General features: G+C 39.2%; 1 protein-coding gene across 2 annotated transcripts in view; it reads right to left on the bottom strand.

Moving 5' to 3' along the window:
• Nucleotides 1–514: 514 nt before the first annotated feature.
• Nucleotides 515–21905, bottom strand: part of FRRS1 (ferric chelate reductase 1) — a 66643-nt gene continuing 45252 nt past the window's right edge. The window contains exons 10-17 of one of the 2 annotated variants that reach the window (XM_030823248.1): nucleotides 19321–19434; nucleotides 17196–17311; nucleotides 15336–15422; nucleotides 5485–5582; nucleotides 5171–5229; nucleotides 3890–4033; nucleotides 2274–2335; nucleotides 515–2192 (exon numbers count right to left, since the gene is read on the bottom strand). In XM_030823248.1, the coding sequence (XP_030679108.1) occupies nucleotides 2100–2192; nucleotides 2274–2335; nucleotides 3890–4033; nucleotides 5171–5229; nucleotides 5485–5582; nucleotides 15336–15422; nucleotides 17196–17311; nucleotides 19321–19434 (773 nt within the window). In that variant the 3' untranslated portion in view covers nucleotides 515–2099. The remainder of the gene's footprint in view (nucleotides 2193–2273; nucleotides 2336–3889; nucleotides 4034–5170; nucleotides 5230–5484; nucleotides 5583–15335; nucleotides 15423–17195; nucleotides 17312–19320; nucleotides 19435–21905) is intronic. The other variant, XM_030823247.1, reaches the window with a different exon arrangement.

The raw sequence follows: 21905 nt of genomic DNA, 5'->3' as shown, positions 1-21905 counted from the left end.
CAAAAAAAAAGAGAATTTTTCTTTGTCAGATGTAGAATATAACTTAAGAGAAATTGATTAATATTTAGGCTCCTTAGTATAGAAAACTGGAAGAAAATAACATTTAATTTGCTATACTAAATTTTTTTTAATAAAGACATTCAAAAGGAAAATTTAGATTATAAGTAGCATGGCACATATAGAATATGAACACAGAAGGTTCATATCTAAGCCCTAAGCCACTTATGTTAAACACCTATAAAAGGAACAAAAACTAAACTTCCACATTATTTTACCCAGTAAAAGATGTAGGCTATTAGTAGAAAGTTGGTTAAGTAAATTCAAAAAATAAAAATATAAAAAAAGAAATAATGAAAAAAATTTTGAAAAGTATTAATAAAATAAAGATGTAGGCTACATTGCTGAGGCTATTATTCACACCATATAGAAATTAGGTTCTCGGGCCAAGCAGAAACTATAACATAATCAGAAAGAATACCTAAAGAAATAAAGTATGACTTCCTACATTTTTTATTTTAAAAATGCCCAGTTTATTTATTTGCTTTGCCTAAGATAGCTGCATTCATTATTACAGGGTCAGGAGACTGTAAAAACAAATATCAAACAATTATTATAAATAATCACAGAAAACAAACTGGAAAATAAACAGTGGTTACTAATTTAAGGTTTTAACCCATTACCCCAACCACCCAAAAAAAAGTAGACATTTTTAAAACAAAGATTAAGAGTTGGCGGAATTTAAGGGAAATGCCATCCCATAATGTTACCTAAATACTAGAAAGAAATCAGCACAAGGAAACAGGAACAAAGCAGTACAGTTCTTCGGTATTACAGCGCCACCCACTGGATAGAAGTCCTCACAGCACATATGAGATGTAGCCATAAAATAGATGAATTCTTGAAATAAGGAAGATAACACTATTGTGATTCAATACAGCATAAAAAACGTCTAACAAAACAGAACCAGACACATTATATTATTTCTACAAGTAAACAGAATATCTATTAGATGTGTTCACAAGTGTGAGTTTTATCAATTTTGAAATCCAAGTGTATAATCCCCAAATGCTATAAGGACTGAAATTTTATAGCCAAAACAATTAACACGTAAAATGCTATTTCATCTCTGTAGCTGAATACATAAATAGTATCTTTAAGTAAAAGATGCATACTTGCATTTCATTGCTAAGCAATTCATAATATATTTAAATGCTGGTAAAACCTACAATGGCATCTGCCTCACTTCTACCTTTACTAGGAGAAGTAACGAAATACACTGAGCAAAGGATATGTCCAAAAAACTAAACTGAAAAAGTTTCTAAATAAAGTCCACAGATCATTCAGATAAACTAGTAAAAATAGTTTTTCTTTAAAGTACCACAGCACCTTTGTAGTTCAAAATATATTTACCGTAGGCTGGGTGCAGTGGCTCGTGCCTGTAATCCCAGCACTTTTGGAGGCTGAGGCGGGCGGATCACAAGGTCAGGAGATCGAGACCATCCTGTGAATGGTGAAACCCCGTCTCTACTAAAAATATTTTAAAAATTAGCCGGGCATGGTGGCGGGCGCCTGTAGTCCCAGCTACTCAGGAGGCTGAGGCAGGAGAATGCCGTGAACCCAGGAGGCAGAGCTTGCAGTGAGCCGAGATCGCACCACTGCACTCCAGCCTGGGCAACAGAGCAAGACTCTGTCTCAAAAAAAAAAAAAATATATATATATATATATATATATATACCATAATATATCTCTTTTTTATCCTAGTGACATCTGTTGTGTTTTTCCAAATCATTATTTATTTTCTTAAATACCAACATTCTTAAAATCTCGGCATGAAATATTTGAGAGTTACTTCTCCTGAAGTACAATCTTGCCTTTAAGACCCAGAATTACATATAGGGCATGACATTAATTTATAGTCTATATGACCCTCTTGAATGTTGGTCTCTAAAGGCTGGACTTCAGAATTCCTCTACAGACATGACCCCAGTCTTCCAAGTGAGAATTCACAAATATGCTCCAGGCAGTCAGGACACGCTTCAAGTTTCTTTGGTTTGATGATAATTATCACTTGGCCTGCAAAAGCCAAGGTCTTTGCTTGCTCATAGATGGTTGATTGCAGATAAAAATATGATGAGAAAAGTAACATTCCCACAGACATAAACTGCCAACACTGCCTTTTTAAAAGCATGACCCTGAAAGAAAAATTGAGATATGAAAAAAAAAAAGTATTATTACCATTAAGGTTTGTGTCAATGAACAAGAAAAGGACTTACCTCTGTTTCCACTGCAGTAAATGACTGAAGGATCTGAATTCTGTCATCATCCAATATTTCAACTGTCAAGAATAGTAACATAAGTTTTTAAGGGCAGCGTTATGCAGGTAAATTAAATTAAAAAAAAAAAAACCTGATTTGTGCTGTTCACCCCAACTTCCAGGGTAGAAATTCTCCCATTCCAAGCTACTAATTATCGCAAACTTCCTGAACAATTAAGCCTCTCACAAATGCGAACAATCTGGCAAGAGTACACATTTGTTAAATAACTTAAAATATGCCTTCTTCTAGTCAATAAACACCACTTCAAAGTCATAACGATCTAAGCTCTTTAGTTTTCTTTATTTTTGATTGACAAAATATTGTATATATTCATGGTGTATGACATGATGTTTTGATATATGCATACATTATAAAATAGCTAAATCAAACTAATTAACATATGATAACTATCCAGGTTTTAAGTATATATGTATTTTAAACAGTAAGCCATCGGCCAAGCATGGTGGCTCACACCTGCAATCCCAGCACTTTGGAAGTAAGAGGCGGGTAGATCACTTGAGCCCAGGAGTTTGAGATCAGCCTGGGCAACAAAGTGAGACCCTGTCTCTAAAAAATTTAAAAACTTAGCCGGGTATGGTAGCACATCCCTGTGATCCCAGCTACATGGGAGTCTGAATCAGGCGGATGGCTTAAGCTCTGGAGTTCAAGGCTACAGTGAGCTATGATCACACCACTGCACTCCAGCCTGAATGACAGAGTGAGACTCTGTCTCAAAACAAACAAACAAACAAAAACAGTAAGCCATAATTCAGTGGTCATCAAAAGCCCCACGTATATAAGCCTATCAAGGATCAAAAGTAGTAGGACAGATACGTACTACTCAGCTCCTAAAGCCACCCCAGGCTCTCCTAAGTTTACAACATATACACTAGACAACAAATAATTTTTGTTTTTAGAAGGCCACCTTCACTTATTTTGGTGGATGAAAACCAGGCAGGACACAAAGGACATTTAGCCTAGAATCCAGGGTAGTTTAAAATGATACCCATTCCCTACTAATTTCTCCACTCCTAATGGTGGCTATAGGCATCCTGACCCTGCCTGGCACCAAAACAAACCTTGTCACTAAAGAGCAAGAGCAAAATCAGTCCTTCCTATCTAGCTGGCTTGCTCCTAGCTACATAATTATGCACATGACAACCTAAATGATGGCACCCAGTAAGTTTGTCAAATGGGTCAAAGTTGTCTGCAGCTCCATCCAGTGTTGACTTTGAGTCTCTTCTTCCTCCATCTCAGGGTTCCCTCAGCTCTAGGCATTCAGAGTTCCCAGGCCATACTGGCTCGAAGTCAGACCAGCAAAGTGAAAGTACTCACAAGGAAGACTCCCTCCCTAAAACCTAAAACCTTTCCTTTATATCTTATTCACAACTTCTAATAGTAACAAATGTAAAAAAACAAAGGCAGGAAATCTCCACAATTTCTACCACTGGCTGAGTGATCACAAATTTTTAGTGAGCTAACAATGTAATAGCCATTACTATCAGGAAACTCATTCTTTTCCAATGGTTTGTATAGAAGTGATTCTACATCACATGGCTTTTTTAGCAGGTTACCTTTGCGAGAGAGCCGATAAGCATGTACCTCCAGAACAATCTCAGTCCCAACATGCCAGGCTACAAATCCAATCATTGCATAGGTTTTCCATGAATCAGGAAGATTCAGTCCTGGTAAATCCATTCCCAGGAACATAGCTGCCACTACATACAAAAGAAAAAAGTTGTATTCAAATGTAGTCCCACCAAGAGACACAACTGTGTGTTTGTGTGTGTGTATTATCAAGTAAAACATACTAAAAGAGTTTGAGATAAAAGAAGATTAATATCTAAGACCAAATAGTTAATTTAGACTTTTAAAATTATAAGGCTAGATAGGGCAAGATGGGCAATTGATTATGAATTACCAATTTTGGGGGGCAATTTAGGGCATGGAGTTTGGCCTTCTAGTGAACCCATTACCCAAGTGGTGAACACAGTACCCAAAGGGTCGTGTTTCAACTCTTCCCCCATTCCTCCCTCTCCTCTTTTGGAGTCCCCAGGGTCTATTGTTTCTATATTTATGTCTGTGTGTACTCATTGTTTAGCTCACATTTGTAAGTGAGAACATGTGGTGTGTGATTTTCTGTTTCTGCATTAATTCATGTAGGATAATCACTTCCAGCAGCATCCATGTTGCTATAAAAGACATGACTTCATTCTGTTTTATGGCTGCGTAATCTACCAATCCTTAAAAGAGATGCACCCACATTTTCCAGATTGTTTTAAGTCTGCAATATATGAAAGGAGAAAAGTATAGAAACCACGGTTGATTGGACTCCCCCTCTGACAAAGAATCCCATAGACTATAGCAGTGTTAAGGTAGAAGGTGCCTACTTAGGTGTTTATTATACAAGGCATCCAAATATACTGCATAATTATTCCTGACTTTTGAAAACCACCCTACCCTGGAAGATACAAGCCCCATGGAAGGACCTGGAGATGGAAAGCTTGAACCCAGCAACCCACCTCAACCCAATTCACAAATGACCCTCAATTTGAGCTACTCAAATGTTTGGCCATCAGCATAGCTTATTCTGCTGGCAAAGGCAAATGCTAAAATAAGTCTTTAAATGAGAGTTTTAAAGTTATTTTAAAGACCTTAAACTTCAAACTGAAATAATGACTTAAATCATTACCTCTAGAAATTACTTTCTGGATTTCAACATTTAAGGCTGATTTCTCCTCAACAACCAATTACTTCAATTACTAATGCATCTAAAAATCATTTAAGCCAAATTACAACTTGCAGTATAAACAGCTAGCAATTATATATGAATAAGTGGCATCACAATCTCTTACCTGCTATTATTCTAGCAGCTGTTCCCATACTCCAATGAGTCCAGTTAAACATTTGCCTTCTACCAAAATAAGAACCAGTCAGTATTCTTAAAAACAATGGAACTATAATTAATTCTCAATAGAATAAAAAGCATGTAATTTCCCTTATTGTCTGGGAATTAGATATCTGAAATGCATTTTAAAGTATTTCAAAGTAACTATAATTTATCACTGAATTTTATAAAATGCAAAATTTTTCCATTTGAAAAGAGATTAGTTTGCCAACTAATGATATCTACATTAAGAGAGCATTTATATAGAAAGGCTCTAAGTACCTTGGGTCATGTAAAGGTGGCCTGAAGACTGCCAGAAGAGGCTGAAGAACTGCCAAAGTCATCACTATACAGCCGAGGTATGGGTGGTAACCTGCATGCTAAGCAAAGTTACATCATTTTAATGGCCTCAATCTCTCTCATCAATTTAAATCCTCAAGTTAAAAATAATACATACAGATGTATTCTTAGTATTTTTCCATGGCTTTAGAGATTCAATAATGATGATAATAATAATATGCAACATTCACTGAGTATACACATTGTACCAGGCATATACTTTACACACACTAATTCTCACTACAATGTTTGACAACTGGCTATCAATATCCCAATTTTACAAATGGGGAAACTGAGGCTCAGAGATATCAAGAACCATGTCCAAGGTCACAGAGTATGTACATGGTTGTGGTGGAATCCATGTACAGAATGCTACCTTTCCCCATCAGGATGTTGTAGGTTAGTACAAAAGTAGTTGCAGTTTTTGCAGTTTTTTTCAAGTTTTTTTTTTATTATTATTATACTTTAAGTTTTAGGGTACATGTGCACAATGTGCAGGTTTGTTACATATGTATCCATGTGCCATGTTGGTGTGCTGCACCCATTAACTCGTCATTTAGCATTAGGTATATCTCCTAATGATGTCCCTCCCCCCTTCCCCCACCACACAACAGTCCCCAGAGTGTGATGTTCCCCTTCCTGTGTCCATGTGTTCTCATTGTTCAATTCCCACCTATGAGTGAGAACATGCGGTGTTTGGTTTTTTGTCCTTGTGATAGTTTACTGAGAATGATGGTTTCCAGTTTCATCCATGTTCCTACAAAGGACATGAACTCATCATTTTTTAATGGCTACATAGTATTCCATGGTGTATATGTGCCACATTTTCTTAATCCAGTCTATCGTTGTTGGACATTTGGGTTGGTTCCAAGTCTTTGCTATTGTGAATAGTGCCGCAATAAACATACGTGTGCATGTGTCTTTATAGCAGCATGATTTATAGTCCTTTGGGTATATACCCAATAATGGGATGGCTGGGTCAAATGGTATTTCTAGTTCTAGATCCCTAAGGAATCACCACACAGACTTCCACAATGGTTGAACTAGTTTACATTCCCACCAACAGTGTAAAAGTGTTCCTATTTCTCCACATCCTTTCCAGCACCTGTTGCTGTCTGACTTTTTAATGATCGCCATTCTAACTGGTGTGAGATGGTATCTCATTGTGGTTTTGATTTGCATTTCTCTGATGGCCAGTGATGATAAGCATTTCTTCATGTGTTTTTTGGCTGCATAAATGTCTTCTTTTGAGAAGTGTCTGTTCATGTCCTTCGCTCACTTTTTGATGGGGTTGTTTTTTTCTTGTAAATTTGTTTGAGTTCATTGTAGATTCTGGATATTAGCCCTTTGTCAGAGGAGTAGGTTCCGAAAATTTTCTACCATTTTGTAGGTTGCCTGTTCACTCTGATGGTAGTTTCTTTTGCTGTGCAGAAGCTCTTTAGTTTAATTAGATCCCATTTGTCAATTTTGGCTTTTGTTGCCATTGCTTTTGATGTTTTAGACATGAAGTCCTTGCCCATGCCTATGTCCTGAATGGTATTGCCTAGGTTTTCTTCTAGGGTTTTTATGGTTTTAGGTCTAACATGTAAGTCTTTAATCCATCTTGAATTAATTTTTGTACAAGGTGTAAGGAAGGGATCCAGTTTCAGCTTTCTACATATGGCTAGCCAGTTTTCCCAGCATCATTTATTAAATAGGGAATCCTTTTCCCGTTGCTTGTTTTTGTCAGGTTTGTCAAAGATCAGACAGCTGTAGATATGAGACATTATTTCTGAGGGCTCTGTTCTGTTCCATTGATCTATGTCTCTGTTGTGGTACCAGTACCATGCTGTTTTGGTTACTGTAGCCTTGTAGTATAGTTTGAAGTCAGGTAGCGTGATGCCTCCAGCTTTGTTCTGTTGGCTTAGGATTGACTTGGCATGCGGCTCTTTTTTGGTTCCATATGAACTTTAAAGTAGTTTTTTCCAATTCTGTGAAGAAAGTCATTGGTAGCTTGATGGGGATGGCATTGAATCTATAAATTACCTTGGGCACTATGGCCATTTTCATGATATTGATTCTTCCAACCCATGAGCATGGAATGTTCTTCCATTTATTTGTATCCTCTTTTATTTCATTGAGCAGTGGTTTGTAGTTCTCCTTGAAGAGGTCCTTCACGTCCCTTGTAAGTTGGATTCCTAGGTATTTTATTCTCTTTGAAGCAATTGTGAATGGGAGTTCACTCATGATTTGGCTCTCTGTTTGTCTGTTATTGGTGTACAAGAATGCTTGTGATTTTTGTACATTGATTTTGTATCCTGAGACTTTGCTGAAGTTGCTTATCAGCTTGAGGGATTTTGGGCTGAGACAATGGGGTTTTTCTAGATATACAATCATGTCATCTGCAAACAGGGACAGTTTGACTTCCTCTTTTCCTAATTGAATACCCTTTATTTCCTTCTCCTGCCTGATTGCCCTGGCCAGAACTTCCAACACTATGTTGAATAGGAGTGGTGAGACAGGGCATCCCTGTCTTGTGCCCGTTTTCAAAGGGAATGCTTCCTGTTTTTGCCCATTCAGTATGATATTGGCTGTGGGTCTGTCATAGATAGCTCTTATTATTTTGAGATACATCCCATCAATACCTAATTTATTGAGAGTTTTTAGCATGAAGAGTTGTTGAATTTTGTCAAAGGCCTTTTCTGCATCTATTGAGATAATCATGTGGTTTTTGTCTTTGGTTCTGTTTATATGCTGGATTACATTTATTGACTTGCGTATGTTGAACCAGCCTTGCATCCCAGGGATGAAGCCCACTTGATCATGGTGGATAAGCTTTTTGATGTGCTGCTGGATTCGGTTTGCCAGTATTTTATTGAGGATTTTTGCATCAATGTTCATCAAGGATATTGGTCTGAAATTCTCTTTTTTGGTTGTGTCTCTGCCAGCCTTTGGAATCAGGATGATGCTGGCCTCATAAAATGAGTTAGGGAGGATTCCCTCTTTTTCTATTGATTGGAATAGTTTCAGAAGGAATGGTACCAATTCCTCCTTGTACCTCTGGTAGAATTCGGCTGTGAATCCATCAGGTCCTGGACTCTTTTTGGTTGGTAAGCTATTGATTATTGCCACAATTTCAGAGCCTGTTATTGGTCTATTCAGAGATTCAACTTCTTCCTGGTTTAGTCTTGGGAGGGTGTATTTGTTGAAGAATTTATCCATTTCTTCTAGATTTTCTAGTTTATTTGCGTAGAGGTGTTTGTAGTATTCTCTGATAGTAGACCGTATTTCTGTGGGATCAGTGGTGATATCCCCTTTATCATTTTTTATTGTGTCTACTTGATTCTTCTCTCTTTTCTTCTTTATTAGTCTTGCTAGCGGTCTATCAATTTTGTTGATCTTTTCAAAAAACCAGCTTCTGGATTCATTGATTTTTTGAAGGGTTTTTTGTGTCTCTATTTCCTTCAGTTCTACTCTGATTTTAGTTATTTCTTGCTTTCTGCTAGCTTTTGAATGTGTTTGCTCTTGCTTTTCTAGTTCTTTTAATTGTGATGTTAGGGTGTCAATTTTGGATCTTTCCTGCTTTCTCTTGTGGGCATTTAGTGCTATAAATTTCCCTCTACACACTGCTTTGAATGTGTCCCAGAGATTCTGGTATGTTGTGTCTTTGTTCTCATTGGTTTCAAAGAACATCTTTATTTCTGCCTTCATTTTGTTATGTACCCAGTAGTCATTCAGGAGCAGGTTGTTCAGTTTCCATGTAGTTGAGCAGTTTTGAGTGAGTTTCTTAATCCTGGGTTCTAGTTTGATTGCACTGTGGTCTGAGAGACAGTTTGTTATAATTTCTGTTCTTTTACATTTGCTGAGGAGAGCTTTACTTCCAACTATGTGGTCAATTTTGGAATAGGTGTGTGGTGCTGAAAAAAATGTATATTCTGTTGATTGGGGTGGAGAGTTCTGTAGATGTCTATGAGGTCGCTTGGTGCAGAGCTGAGTTCAATTCCTGGGTATCCTTGTTAACTTTCTGTCTTGTTGATCTGTCTAATGTTGACAGTGGGGTGTTAAAATCTCCCATTATTATTGTGTGAGAGTCTAAGTCTCTTTGTAGGTCACTCAGGACTTGCTTTATGAATCTGGGTGCTCCTGTATTGGGTGCATATATATTTAGGACAGTTAGCTCTTCTTGTTGAATTGGTCCCTTTACCATTATTAATGGCCTTCTTTGTCTCTTTTGACCTTTGTTGGTTTAAAGTCTATTTTATCAGAGACTAGGATTGCAACCCCTGCCTTTTTTTGTTTTCCATTTGCTTGGCAGATCTTTCTCCATCCCTTTATTTTGAGTCTATGTGTGTCTCTGCACTTGAGATGGGTTTCCTGAATACAGCACACTGATGGTTCTTGACTCCTTATCCAATTTGCCAGTGTGTGTCTTTTAATTGGAGCATTTAGCCCATTTACATTTAAAGTTAATATTGTTATGTGTGAATTTGATCCTGTCATTATGATGTTAGCTGGTTATTTTGCTCGTTAGTTGATGCTGTTTCTTCCTAGCCTCGATGGTCTTTACAATTTGGTGTGTTTTTGCAGTGGCTGGTACCGGTTGTTCCTTTCCATGTTTAGTGCTTCCTTCAGGAGCTCTTTTAGGGCAGGCCTGCTGGTGACAAAATCACTCAGCATTTGCTTGTCTGTAAAGTATTTTATTTCTCCTTCACTTATGAAGCTTAGTTTGGCTGGATATGAAATTCTGGGTTGAAAATTCTTTTCTTTAAGAATGTTGAATATCGGCCCCCACTCTCTTCTGGCTTGTAGAGTTTCTGCCGAGAGATCAGCTGTTAGTCTGATGGGCTTCCCTTTGTGGGTAACCCGACCTTTCTCTCTGGCTTCACTTAACATTTTTTCCTTCATTTCAACTTTGGTGAATCTGACAATTATGTCTCTTGGAGTTGCTCTTCTCGAGGAGTATCTTTGTGGCGTTCTCCGTATTTCCTGAATCTGAATGTTGGCCTGCCTTGCTAGATTGGGGAAGTTCTCCTGGATAATATCTTGCAGTGTTTTCCAACTTGGTTCCATTCTCCCCGTCACTTTCAGGTACACCAATCAGACATAGGTTTGGTCTTTTCACATAGTCCCATATTTCTTGGAGGCTTTGTTCGTTTCTTTTTATTCTTTTTTCTCTAAACTTCCCTTCTCTCTTCATTTCATTCATTTCATCTTCCATCACTGATACCCTTTCTTCCAGTTGATCACATCGGCTACTGAGGCTTCTGCTGTCTTCACGTAGTTCTCGAAACTTGGCTTTCAGCTCCATCAGCTCCTTTAAGCACTTCTCTGCATTGGTTATTTTAGTTAAACATTCATCTAATTTTTTTTCAAAGTTTTTAACTTCTTTGCCATTGGTTTGAATTTCTTCCTGTAGCTCGTAGTAGTTTGATCGTCTGAAGCCTTCTTCTCCCAACTTGTCAAAGTCATTCTCCGTCCAGCTTTGTTCCATTGCTGGTGAGGAACTGCATTCCTCTGGAGGAGGAGAGGCGCTCTGCTTTTTAGAGTTTTCAGTTTTTCTGCTGTGTTTTCTCCCCATCTTTGTAGTTTTTTCTACTTTTGGTCTTTGATGACGGTGATGTACAGATGGGTTTTTGGTGTGGATGTCCTTTCGGTTTGTTAGTTTTCCTTCTAACAGACAGGACCCTCAGCAGCAGGTCTGTTGGAGTCTGCTAGAGGTCCACTCCAGACCCTGTTTGGCTGGGTGACAGCAACGGTGGCTGCAGAACAGTGGATTTTCATGAACCGCAAATTCAGCTGTCTGATCGTTCCTCTGGAAGTTTTGTCTCAGAGGAGTACCCCGCCGAGTGAGGTGTCAGTCTGTCTCTACTGGGGGGTGCCTCCAAGTTAGGCTACTCGGGGGTGAGGGTCCCACTTTGGGAGGCAGTCTGCCCGTTCTCAGATCTCCAGCTGCGTGCTGGGAGAACCACTACTCTCTTCAAAACTGTCAGACAGGGACATTTAAGTCTGCAGACGTTACTGCTGACTTTTTGTTTGTCTGTGCCCTGCCCCCAGAGGTGGAGCCTACAGAGGCAGGCAGGCCTCCTTGAGCTGTGGTGGGCTCCACCCAGTTCAAGCTTCCTGGCTGCTTTGTTTACTTAAGCAAGCCCGGGCAATGGCGAGCACCCCTCTCCCAGCCTCGCTGCCGCCTTGCAGTTTGATCTCAGACTGCTGTGCTAGCAATCAGCGAGACTCCGTGGGCGTAGGACCCTCCGAGCCAGGTGCGGGACACAATCTCCTGGTGTGCCGTTTTCCAAGCCCATTGGAAAAGCACAGTTATTAGGGTGGGAGTGACCCGATTTTCCAGGTGCCCTCTGTCACCCCTTTCTTTGACTAGGAAAAGGAACTCCCTGACCCCTTGCGCTTCCTGAGTGAGTCAATGCCTCGCCCTGCTTCGGCTTGCGCACAGTGCACTGCACCCACTGTCCTGCGCCCACTGTCTGGCACTCCCTAGTGAGATGAACCCGGTACCTCAGATGGAAATGCAGAAATCACCCGTCTTCTGCATCGCTCACGCTGGGAGCTGTAGACCGGAGCTGTTCCTATTCAGCCATCTTGGCTCCACCCCTTCAAGTATTTTAATCCGCAATTACTTTTGCACCAACCTAATAGATGGCCACCAACATCAGAACAGCCATCTGCAGCCCAGCTGGGACTAGTGTCCCCATGTCAAGCGCAATCACCCCAACGTATGGTAATAGTTGGTTTAGCCCTCTATGTTTCCCTGAACTGTAGGTTCTATATGACTCCCTGTAATCCTGGAGCTTAACAGAGTCTTTGTCACTCAAGAAATGTTTGTTGATTCAGTGAATAACCTATATAGCCACTGTATTAAAAGCCTATCACCTCTGTTCAGAATGAAGATCTAACCCAAGAAAAAGGATTGAGAGTATCACAATAGTTTCTGCTGCATTCCTCCCTTAGTGATGTCATGTGCCTGCTCAGAACAGCAGATATTTGGATTAGACCACTTTGTACAATGATTTTTCATTTAAACACTCAAGAGAAGGGCTAAGAAGATGCTCTAACCTGTGACACACTTGGATGGAGGGATACTACTGTCTATTTTCAGTGATGCCCATGCTCAGTAGCACAGATTTCTATCTGTGACCTAGAAACAGGGACATAGTGGTTTCTAAGCCATGATAGGAAGTCCTTGTAAATAGGAACTAAAGGCTAACAAAAGAACAATATGAAAACATTCTCAAACCATGGACTCAGTTATCCATGGATAAAATTATAACCATGACTTTAGAGATATAAAGGGTCTCTATCTAATAAAAAATAAAACAGCAGCAGCAACAAGATTCTTGCATGTGTTTAGAATGTGCTAGGAACTATCCTAAGTACTATCAGTTATTTTATCCCCGATCCTCACAGAAAGCCTACAAGATAGATACTATACCACCCCCATTTTACAGGTGAGTAAACTGAGGGTCATAGTTAAATAACTTGCTCAAGGTGCCCCAGGTAATAAGTCATGGTGCCAGGATTTGAATCCGAGGAATCCAGCTTTAGAATGGTGCTCTTAACCTTTGTTCTATCGTATTCATAAATTGCAAAGGCTATATACTAGACAGTTAGAAAATAAGTGTTACCCTTGTCCCAAATGTCTGAATAAAATAAAGTTCTCATGTCTCAATTCATATCACAAAATCTTCATAACTTCCTTAAAAAGATAGGTTGACTGACCCATAAACTACCTAAAAAGCAGGAGGGAGATTTCCTAGTAATATCTGTGACCCAGGATTCATCAGTCTTATCCCTGCGGCACCAGCCCAAGATCTGAAATATGAAATTTTGATATCAAATTCTCATTGGCTATAAAACTGGAAAAGCATAATAAAAGCACAGGCTCTGAACTTAACGTATGTCACTTATTCTCAATAAGACTTATTCATTCATTCACTAAATGTTTACTGAGTACCTGCTATATACTTAAATCTGTCCTGAACACACCAGTGGATATCCCAGCTCTGACAGAGCTGACATAATAGTGTTGGAAGGGAGATCAAGAAAAAATATGACAAGTAAGTAAATTATATGAAATGGCATAAAGAGTGCTGTGGGAAAAAATAGAGCAAGGCTGGGCTCTCTGAGAGGCTTCGATTTGAGCAAAAACATAGAAGCATGTGCCAGGCAGAAACAAGAATCATGGCAAAGACTATAAAGCAGGAGCATACCTGGCATGTCTGCATACCAGCCAGGAGGCTGGTATGGAAGGAGATGGACTAGATGGAGAGGATGAGGAGGTCAGTTCAGAGAATAACTGGGAGCCAGTCATGAAGGTCCCTGGAAGAACTTTGACTTTTACTCTTAATAAAATTGAGAGACATTAGAGAAACTAGTTTGGGGTACAAGAATATGGTTTGGTTTACTTTTTTTTTTTTTTTTTGAGATACTCTCATTCTGTCACCCAAGCTGGAGTGCAGTGGTGCGATCTCAGCTCACTGCAACCTCCGCCTCCCGGGTTCAAGTGATTCTCCTTCCTCAGCCTCCTGAGTAGCTGGGATGACAGGCGTGCGCCATCACGCCTGGCTAATTTTTGTATTTTTGGTAGAGATGGGGTTTCACAATGTTGGTCATGCTGGTCTCGAACTCCTGACCTCGTGATCCACCTGGACTTGGCCTCCCAAAGTGCTGGAATTACAGGCATGAGCCACCATGCCCGGCCTGGTTTACATTTTTAAAAAAATAACTGTCTTCTTTGTAGAAAATAGATTGTGCATGGGCAAGGGTTGAAGTGGAGAGACCAGTTAAGTGGCTATTGCGATGGCCAAGCAAAAGATGATGGAGGCTCACACTCCTACAGCGTATCTGATGACAGTGACAAGTGTTGGACTGTGGATATACTTTACATGTAGAGCCAGTGGAACTTCCCAATGGATTTGACATGGGATGTGCAAGAGAGCACAGTTAATGATAATTCCAAGGCTTTGATCTAACAATGGAATTCCAGTAGCTACCATGGAGGTGGCAGTGGGTGGAGCAGGCCTGGGAGAAAAGATGATCAGGAGTCCCATTTTGGACATGTTAAGTCTGATGTCTTAGACATGCAAGTCAAGGTCCTGCATGCAATGTGAGCTAGACGTGTGAGTCTCAAGCCATGGGAGAAGTCTGGACTGGAGATAAAGATTTGGGAATAAGCATCAGTTTCTTCATTTGTGACATGGGATTATTATTAATATCTACTATATCTGAGATTTAAAAGATTTTTTAATAAACATACATAGAGATGAGGCCTCACTATGTTGCCTAGGCTGGTCTCGAACTCCTGAGCTCAAGCAATCCTCCCGCCTCAGCCTCCCAAAGTGCTGGGATGACAAGTGTGAACCACCACACCCAGCCTGAGATTTAAATTAGATAACACATATAAAGCACTTGGCACCGCTGGGTACAGAGTAGAAATCCAAATTATGTTAGCTTGGTGGTCATCACAGTACTAGTTAGAGAAAACCACTCACATTGTTCATGTTCCTTAGACATCACACATTGAATTGTCACCACTCTATAGTGAGAAAAATTCACTAAGGCTATAGCATGTATATAACTCATGATGCACCCTAAAAATACATTTCATTACTAAGTAATCTGTACTGACATCCTCACTCTACCCCAACCTCCAACCATGTGAAAGAGCCATCCAATGATTCAAAAGGGAAAGAAAGAGGGATCGATGCTGAAATATCTTTTTACCCATCATTTGAAAATAAAACAGCAATCTGTTTTGACATAAAATGAATTTATAAAAAAAATCCTATTTAAGATATATTTACCCTACTCCAGCCTCCCCTGTATATAAACGGCATAACAAAAGCAATGCAGGTGAGGACAGTTGTGATGAACATGAGCATCCGATGCACCTGCAAGGTAAAATGACAAATTGAGAAGACACTTACCCATGTAAAAGAAAGGTGGTGTTACCATGAGGAAAATGGGGAAAATACTATAGGGTAAGATTCACTGAAGGCATTTAATCAACTGACATCTAATCACAGTTTGCAGCCAGGTTAAAAAAAAAAAAACTTAGTATACAAATAAACTTTAAAGAAAACCCTAAGCTGCCATTCTCATTGTTCAAAAGTGTTTGCCAAGACTTCACCTGCACGGAGCAGCAGGAATGGATATTTCACACACAGAGCATATTTACTTGCCAAGTCCTTCATTTCCTTCCAAAGATATTTATTAAGCTCCACCATCGAGCACAGTGCTATAACAGGTGCAATGAGATAGTAAGGAAACAAACAAACAAAAAATACTGTCTCCTGAGGAGCTTCAGATATAATTGAGTCAATACGAGAAAAATATGTGAACTATACAATTCATGATACAAATTAGGAGAATAAGTGTGAAAATAGCCACTGTTTATTGATTATGCCAGGATAACTGGTGCAGACCAAAACTATCTTGGGGAAAGTAGGAGGCACCCTGTGTATGTGTGTGTGTATGGATGGATGGCTGGATGGATGGACAGACGGATGGATGGATGGATGGATGGACGGACGGACGGATGGATGGATGGAGATAGAGATAGAGGTAGAGATAAAACTATGACATGTGTATATACACACATCATCAGCATCATAAATTTAAAGGCAGTGGAGGATTTGAGTTGATAAAGAGAATACACAGAGTCTTCGAGCTGGGAATATCCACATGAGCAGATGAGACAGAGAGAGCACAAGAGCAAAGGCACGCAAGTACAAGCAAGAAAGTAGTCACCTGGCAGCAAACCACAGGCAGAGAAAGAAAGGAGAAAGGTGAGCCATGTAGCAGTACCCAGAACAAATCAAACAGACTGGCCCTCCCAGGTAATAGCGAGAAATGAGGCTAGATAAGGTAAACCTTACAATCTACAAATTTATATGCATATTAAGTGTCAAGGATACCCTCTTACAAAGTCAAAACTGTTCCAACAAGCAGTATTTTTTTCTACAGGCATGTACATTCTAAGTCAACATGAACTCAATGATTTTCCACTATATATGTAAATATCTATACTCCATGACCCAAGAAAGATAAGGTTTGTTTTGCTTTGTTTTGAAGGATATTCATTGGCTCTTGCTATGTTCCTTTTGGTAGACTGCCTCCCCATCTCAAGGGAAGGAAGAGCATGAAAAAGAACACACTGAGTTTCTCTTCCCACCCATACAGGAGATAGATGATCCCAATTGATGAGTTAATCTAACATTCAATGGCCCACAACCAGAGGAGTGACCCCTGCTTTGAAATACAGTAAGCCCCCACTATTTCTTTCTTCAGCTCCTCTGCATTCCTTGGCCTGACTTTACTCAGTGCAGTGCAGTGGGTGAATGCTCTTCCAACATCTCCCTCTACAAACAGAGATATAAGTAAAGGTCATTTGGGTCCAAAAGTCTATATTACAAAGGGACTCACATGGCCCTGACACATTCTCCAGTCCAGCCTGACTATTCCTAAAACTGTCTGTATTCTTATCTCTATCAAGCACCTTGTGTCCACTCTCAATTGATCAGGAAATCAAAGGGAAAAAGGAGGATCCCAAATCTACAACCGCAACCACAAAACGCATACACATACACACACACTTCATATGTCTTCATGTTGCAATATTCAAATACTATGAGAATTGCATTGAACTTTTTTCCCTCACCTACCTGAAACCAAGCTGCTTCACCAAGGAAGAAGGCTTTTGACCAAACTGGTTTGAAGAACCGGGCAACCAGTACACCTATGCTAACAGTAGTCATCCATGCCACAAACATTAAGGCACCTAGAAGTGAGATAAATGCAATAGTAGACAATCACAAACTAATCAAGCCATTGCTTAAATGACTAAGCCAAATGCTCAGAAAATATAAACAGCCAGTAAAATACATTCAGCTGACATAAGTACAACCTAAAAAGATGCTATACATCATAGTTTTACTACCATTACTCTTCCGGACAGCAAACACTTCTATAGCTCCTATTATGTGCTAGGCATTCTAAATGCTTTACATACAATAATTTAGTTGATCTTTACAACAATCCTATGATGTATGAATAGCAAAACTATTATTCCAGTTTTGCTGAATGGGGAAACAAAGCCATAGAGAATAAAGTAGCTCTTCCGAGGTTACAAAGTTGGAATACAAACTCTATCTGGTTTCAGCAACTGTGCTCTTAACCACTATACTAATAACTGCCTGTCTGCAGTCATTTCAAAATCTTCTCACATCTCACTCCACAAGGCAGTGAAAAACAAATAGGCACATTATTTCTGAATCCAATTACTACCAAACTGGAGCTACAACATGAGTAGAAGCAAATCAACAACAATAAAGTTACTTTCAAGCTTAACTGTGACGGCATTTATCGAAAACTTTACTATAATGGATAACTCTGGAAAATATAAAGGGAATATCCCAAATAAGGAAAGTTTCCCCCAAAACACTAAGAGTTTACAGTAGTTTAGTATACACTACACTATTCCCATACTTTTAAATCCCATCTTTTTAACAATAAGCCAGGCTAGTTTTCAAAAGAAATCAACTTTCATCTGTAGAACCAGAGTATATTAAGAGTCTTGGGTGTTTTGTTTTTTGTTTTTTGGGGGATGGAGTCTCAGTCTGTTGCCCAGGCTGGAGTGCAGTGGTGCGATCTCAGCTCTCTGCAACCTCCACCTTCTGGGTTCAAGAAATTCTCCTGCCTCAGCCTCCCAAGTAGCTAGGACTACAGGCGTACACCGCCATGCCTGGCTAATTTTTGCATTTTTAGTAGAGACAGGGTTTCGCCATGTTGGCCAGGCTGGTCTCGAACTCCTGACCTCAAGTGATCCGCCCACCAGACCCTCCCACAGTGCTGGGATTACAGGCATGAGCCACCGCGCACGGCCTAGAGCCTTGTTTTTAGGCTACTTTTCTTCCAACTTCATTCTATTCTTCATTTAGGCATTATATATGATGCCTAAGTACAGCACTACGTACTTTGTATGCTCTCAAATACTTGTACACTGATCAATGCAACAACAAAATTGTACCTTTGAAACCAAACTACTGTTATAATTAAACAAAATCACAGGCCACTCTTTTATTAGCATTTATTTTAATAAATGGTAAAAATTAAGGTCTCATAAAAGTTAAATTAACCCAGTAACACTTGACCCTGGCTGCAGTTAGAAACAACTGGGATAGTTTTTCAAAATTATAGATGTCTTAAAAGCTCCACTGGTGATTTTAGTGTGTAACCAAGGTTAAAACCACTGAATTAGCCCTAGTCTCCACTTTTAATGAAAATTAGCAAACATTAAGATAGATGATCCTTACCAACAGCTGTGTCAAAAAAAATAATAGATGATGCTGCCGGCAAGTGTTAGTGTTTAAACATAAAAGGTTTACAGGCTAGGCGCGGTGGCTCACGCCTGTAATCCCAGCACTTTGGGAGGCCTAGGCGGGCAGATCACAAGGTCAGGAGATCGAGACCATCCTGGCCAACATGGTGAAACCCTGTCTCTACTAAAAGTACACAAATTAGCTGGGCGTGGTGGCAGGTGCCTGTAGTCCCAGCTACTCGGGAGGCTGAGGCAGGAGAATGGTGTGAACCCGGGAAGCGGAGCTTGCAGTGAGCCGAGATCATGCTACTGCACTCCAGCCTGGTGACAGAGCGAGACTCCATCTCAAAAAAAAAAAAAAAAAAGCTTTATAAAAATTAGCTACATTATGACCACAGCCATTCCTAATCCAGCCAGCACTGAGTCAGCAGGTAAGTTGATTCCACAAAGTAGTTACACATGTAACCTACCATGAACCTTCAGAAGGAGTACAGAATGGGATCCTCCTATGTTCTTTGGAGAGTCTGTCACATCATATTTTTCATAGGTAATCAAAGGTTGCTGAGAGTGCTTGTAAATTCGACCTACAAATTAAAAACAAAATTAAACATGACAAAGAATAATTACTTCCTCAAATAAAAAAGGAATTGAGATATGGGCAGGGCATGGCAACAAAATTCCTTAAGGTAATTTCTTTCTTAAGGTAAAAATAATTAAATATCAACAGAGATGTCATTCATATGAAAAAGCAACATAAAGATATATGCAAGGGCACACAGCCTTCCTGAAAAAAGTTAGAGAATGTAGCCAACCAAGAGATGAATTAAAATGAGAACTAGGAATGGAGAACGTATAGTAAAAGAACTGGTGGTGTAAAGAGACAAGTTAAATAATAAATTAAAATAAATACTGTTAATATGGTCACAAATCATTGAAAATGTTAAAAAAATATTGAAAGATAATACATATTTTTTAAAAATCTACAAGCCATTGACCACCACTTGCATATAAAATCCTAGAATAAACTAACTGAAATTGGGCTGGGGGAAAGAGGATGGTTGGAAGACAAAGAAATGCATTTTATGATATATTATTTCACACATGGTCAATTCGAACTGACTAACAAACCAAAATTCCAAATAGTAGTGACATAAGCAAATTGAGGATACATTATTTTATTATTACCATTTATTGTGTACAAAATTAAATCAGTGAATGTATAGAATTATTCCAAATGTGTGTGGATCTGTGTGTGTTCTTTCTAGGAATCTATCTTACCAAAGATATATGTACAGGAATGTTTATAGAAATGTTTTCTATGCTGGCAAAAAAAAAAAAAGCAAACAAACTAAATATCCATCATTAGAGGAATGAGTAAATAAATTCTGGAACATACATTTTTTAGAACACTGTGCTGCATCAAAAATAAGACATTTAATATAACAAATATATATATATGAACCTTTGTCTAAAACAAATGATAAATATTAGACCACAACTATATCTCAATAATTTCCAAAAGGAAATACAAGGATACAGGTTATATTATCTGCCCAAAATGCAACAAAACTAAAAATTAACATTGAAAAGCTAGGGGGAAAGTTGTCCACCTAGATATTTACAAAACTATTCTTTTTAATAACCTTTGGATTAAATAAGAAATTAAAACTAAAATCACATGTCTTCATCAAGATGTATAACAATAAAGACACTTCATAACAAAACATGTGATGCAATCAAAGTACTATTCAAAAAAAGTTTTTACCATCTTAAAAGCATTTCCTAACACACACACACACACACACACACACACAGAGAAATCATTTCATTCAAGGTGTATTTAAAGTAACAAAATATAATCTGGGAAACCAGAAAAAAAAAAGATCGATTAAAAATAAAGGTAGAACTTAAGCTAGTAACCCTAAAAATCAGAAAATTCAATCCTCTAAAAGGATAATTGAAATCCATTGAGTTTTTGGCAGCTCTGATCACACAATGAAAGGAAACATCAAAATGTTAGAAATTTAAAGGATGGCTGGGTGTGGTGGCTCACGCCTGTAATTCCAGTACTTTGGGAGGCCGGGCACGGAGAGGGGGGGTGGGGGGATGGATCACGAGGTCAGGAGTTCGAGACCACCCTGGCCAAGATGGTGAAACCCTGTCTCTGCCAAAACTACAAAAATTAGCCGGGTGCGCTGGCAGGCACCTGTAATCCCAGCTACTCAGGAGGCTGAGGCAGGAGAATCGCTTGAACCCAGGAGGCAGAGGTTGCAGTGAGCGGAGATCCCGCCACTGCACTCTAGCCTGGGAGACAGAGCAAGACTCCGTCTCAATTAAAAAAAAAAAAAAAAAGGAAATTTAAAGGGTGACATAGCTGCTAATATAGAAGACAATTTTATATAAAAACACTGTATACAACTTTAAATCAGGCCCCAAAAATCTCAAAATCTAAACAAAATAGGTGAATTTGGGGGGAGAAATATAGAATTACAAAAATTGACCAAAGTAGTAGTAACCATGGAGACTAATAACTATAGAAAAATTTTTTTTTTTTTTTTTTTTGAGATGGAGTCTCATTCTGTCGCCCAGGCTGGAGTGCAGTGGCACGATCTTGGCTGCGACCTTTGCTGCCCAGGTTCAAGCCATTCTCCTGCCTCAGACTCCTCAGTAGCTGGGATTACAGGAGCCTGCCACTGCACCCAGCTAATTTTTGTATTTTTAGTGGAGATGGGGTTTCGCCATCTCGGCCAGGCTGGTCTTGAACTCCTGACCTCATGATCCACCTGCCTCAGCCTCCCAAAGTGCTGGGATAACAGGCATGAGCCAACACGCCCAGCCGAAAAATTCTTTTTAATTAGTCAAATATTTCCATCCAACATCCAGACCGTTATATGGGTGAGTTCTACCATACCAGTAAAATTTTTCCTTAATTTATTTATTTTATTTTATTATTATTATTATTTTTGAGACAGGGTCTCACTCTGTTGTCCAGGCTGGAGTGCGGTGGTGTAATCACAACTCATTGCAGCCTTGACCTCCCAGGCTCCAGAGATCC

Source organism: Nomascus leucogenys, chromosome 12 (genome assembly GCF_006542625.1).
Source record: "Nomascus leucogenys isolate Asia chromosome 12, Asia_NLE_v1, whole genome shotgun sequence".
In the NCBI taxonomy this organism is placed as follows: Eukaryota; Metazoa; Chordata; class Mammalia; order Primates; family Hylobatidae; genus Nomascus; species Nomascus leucogenys.
This window is presented reverse-complemented; position numbering and strand designations above follow the sequence as displayed.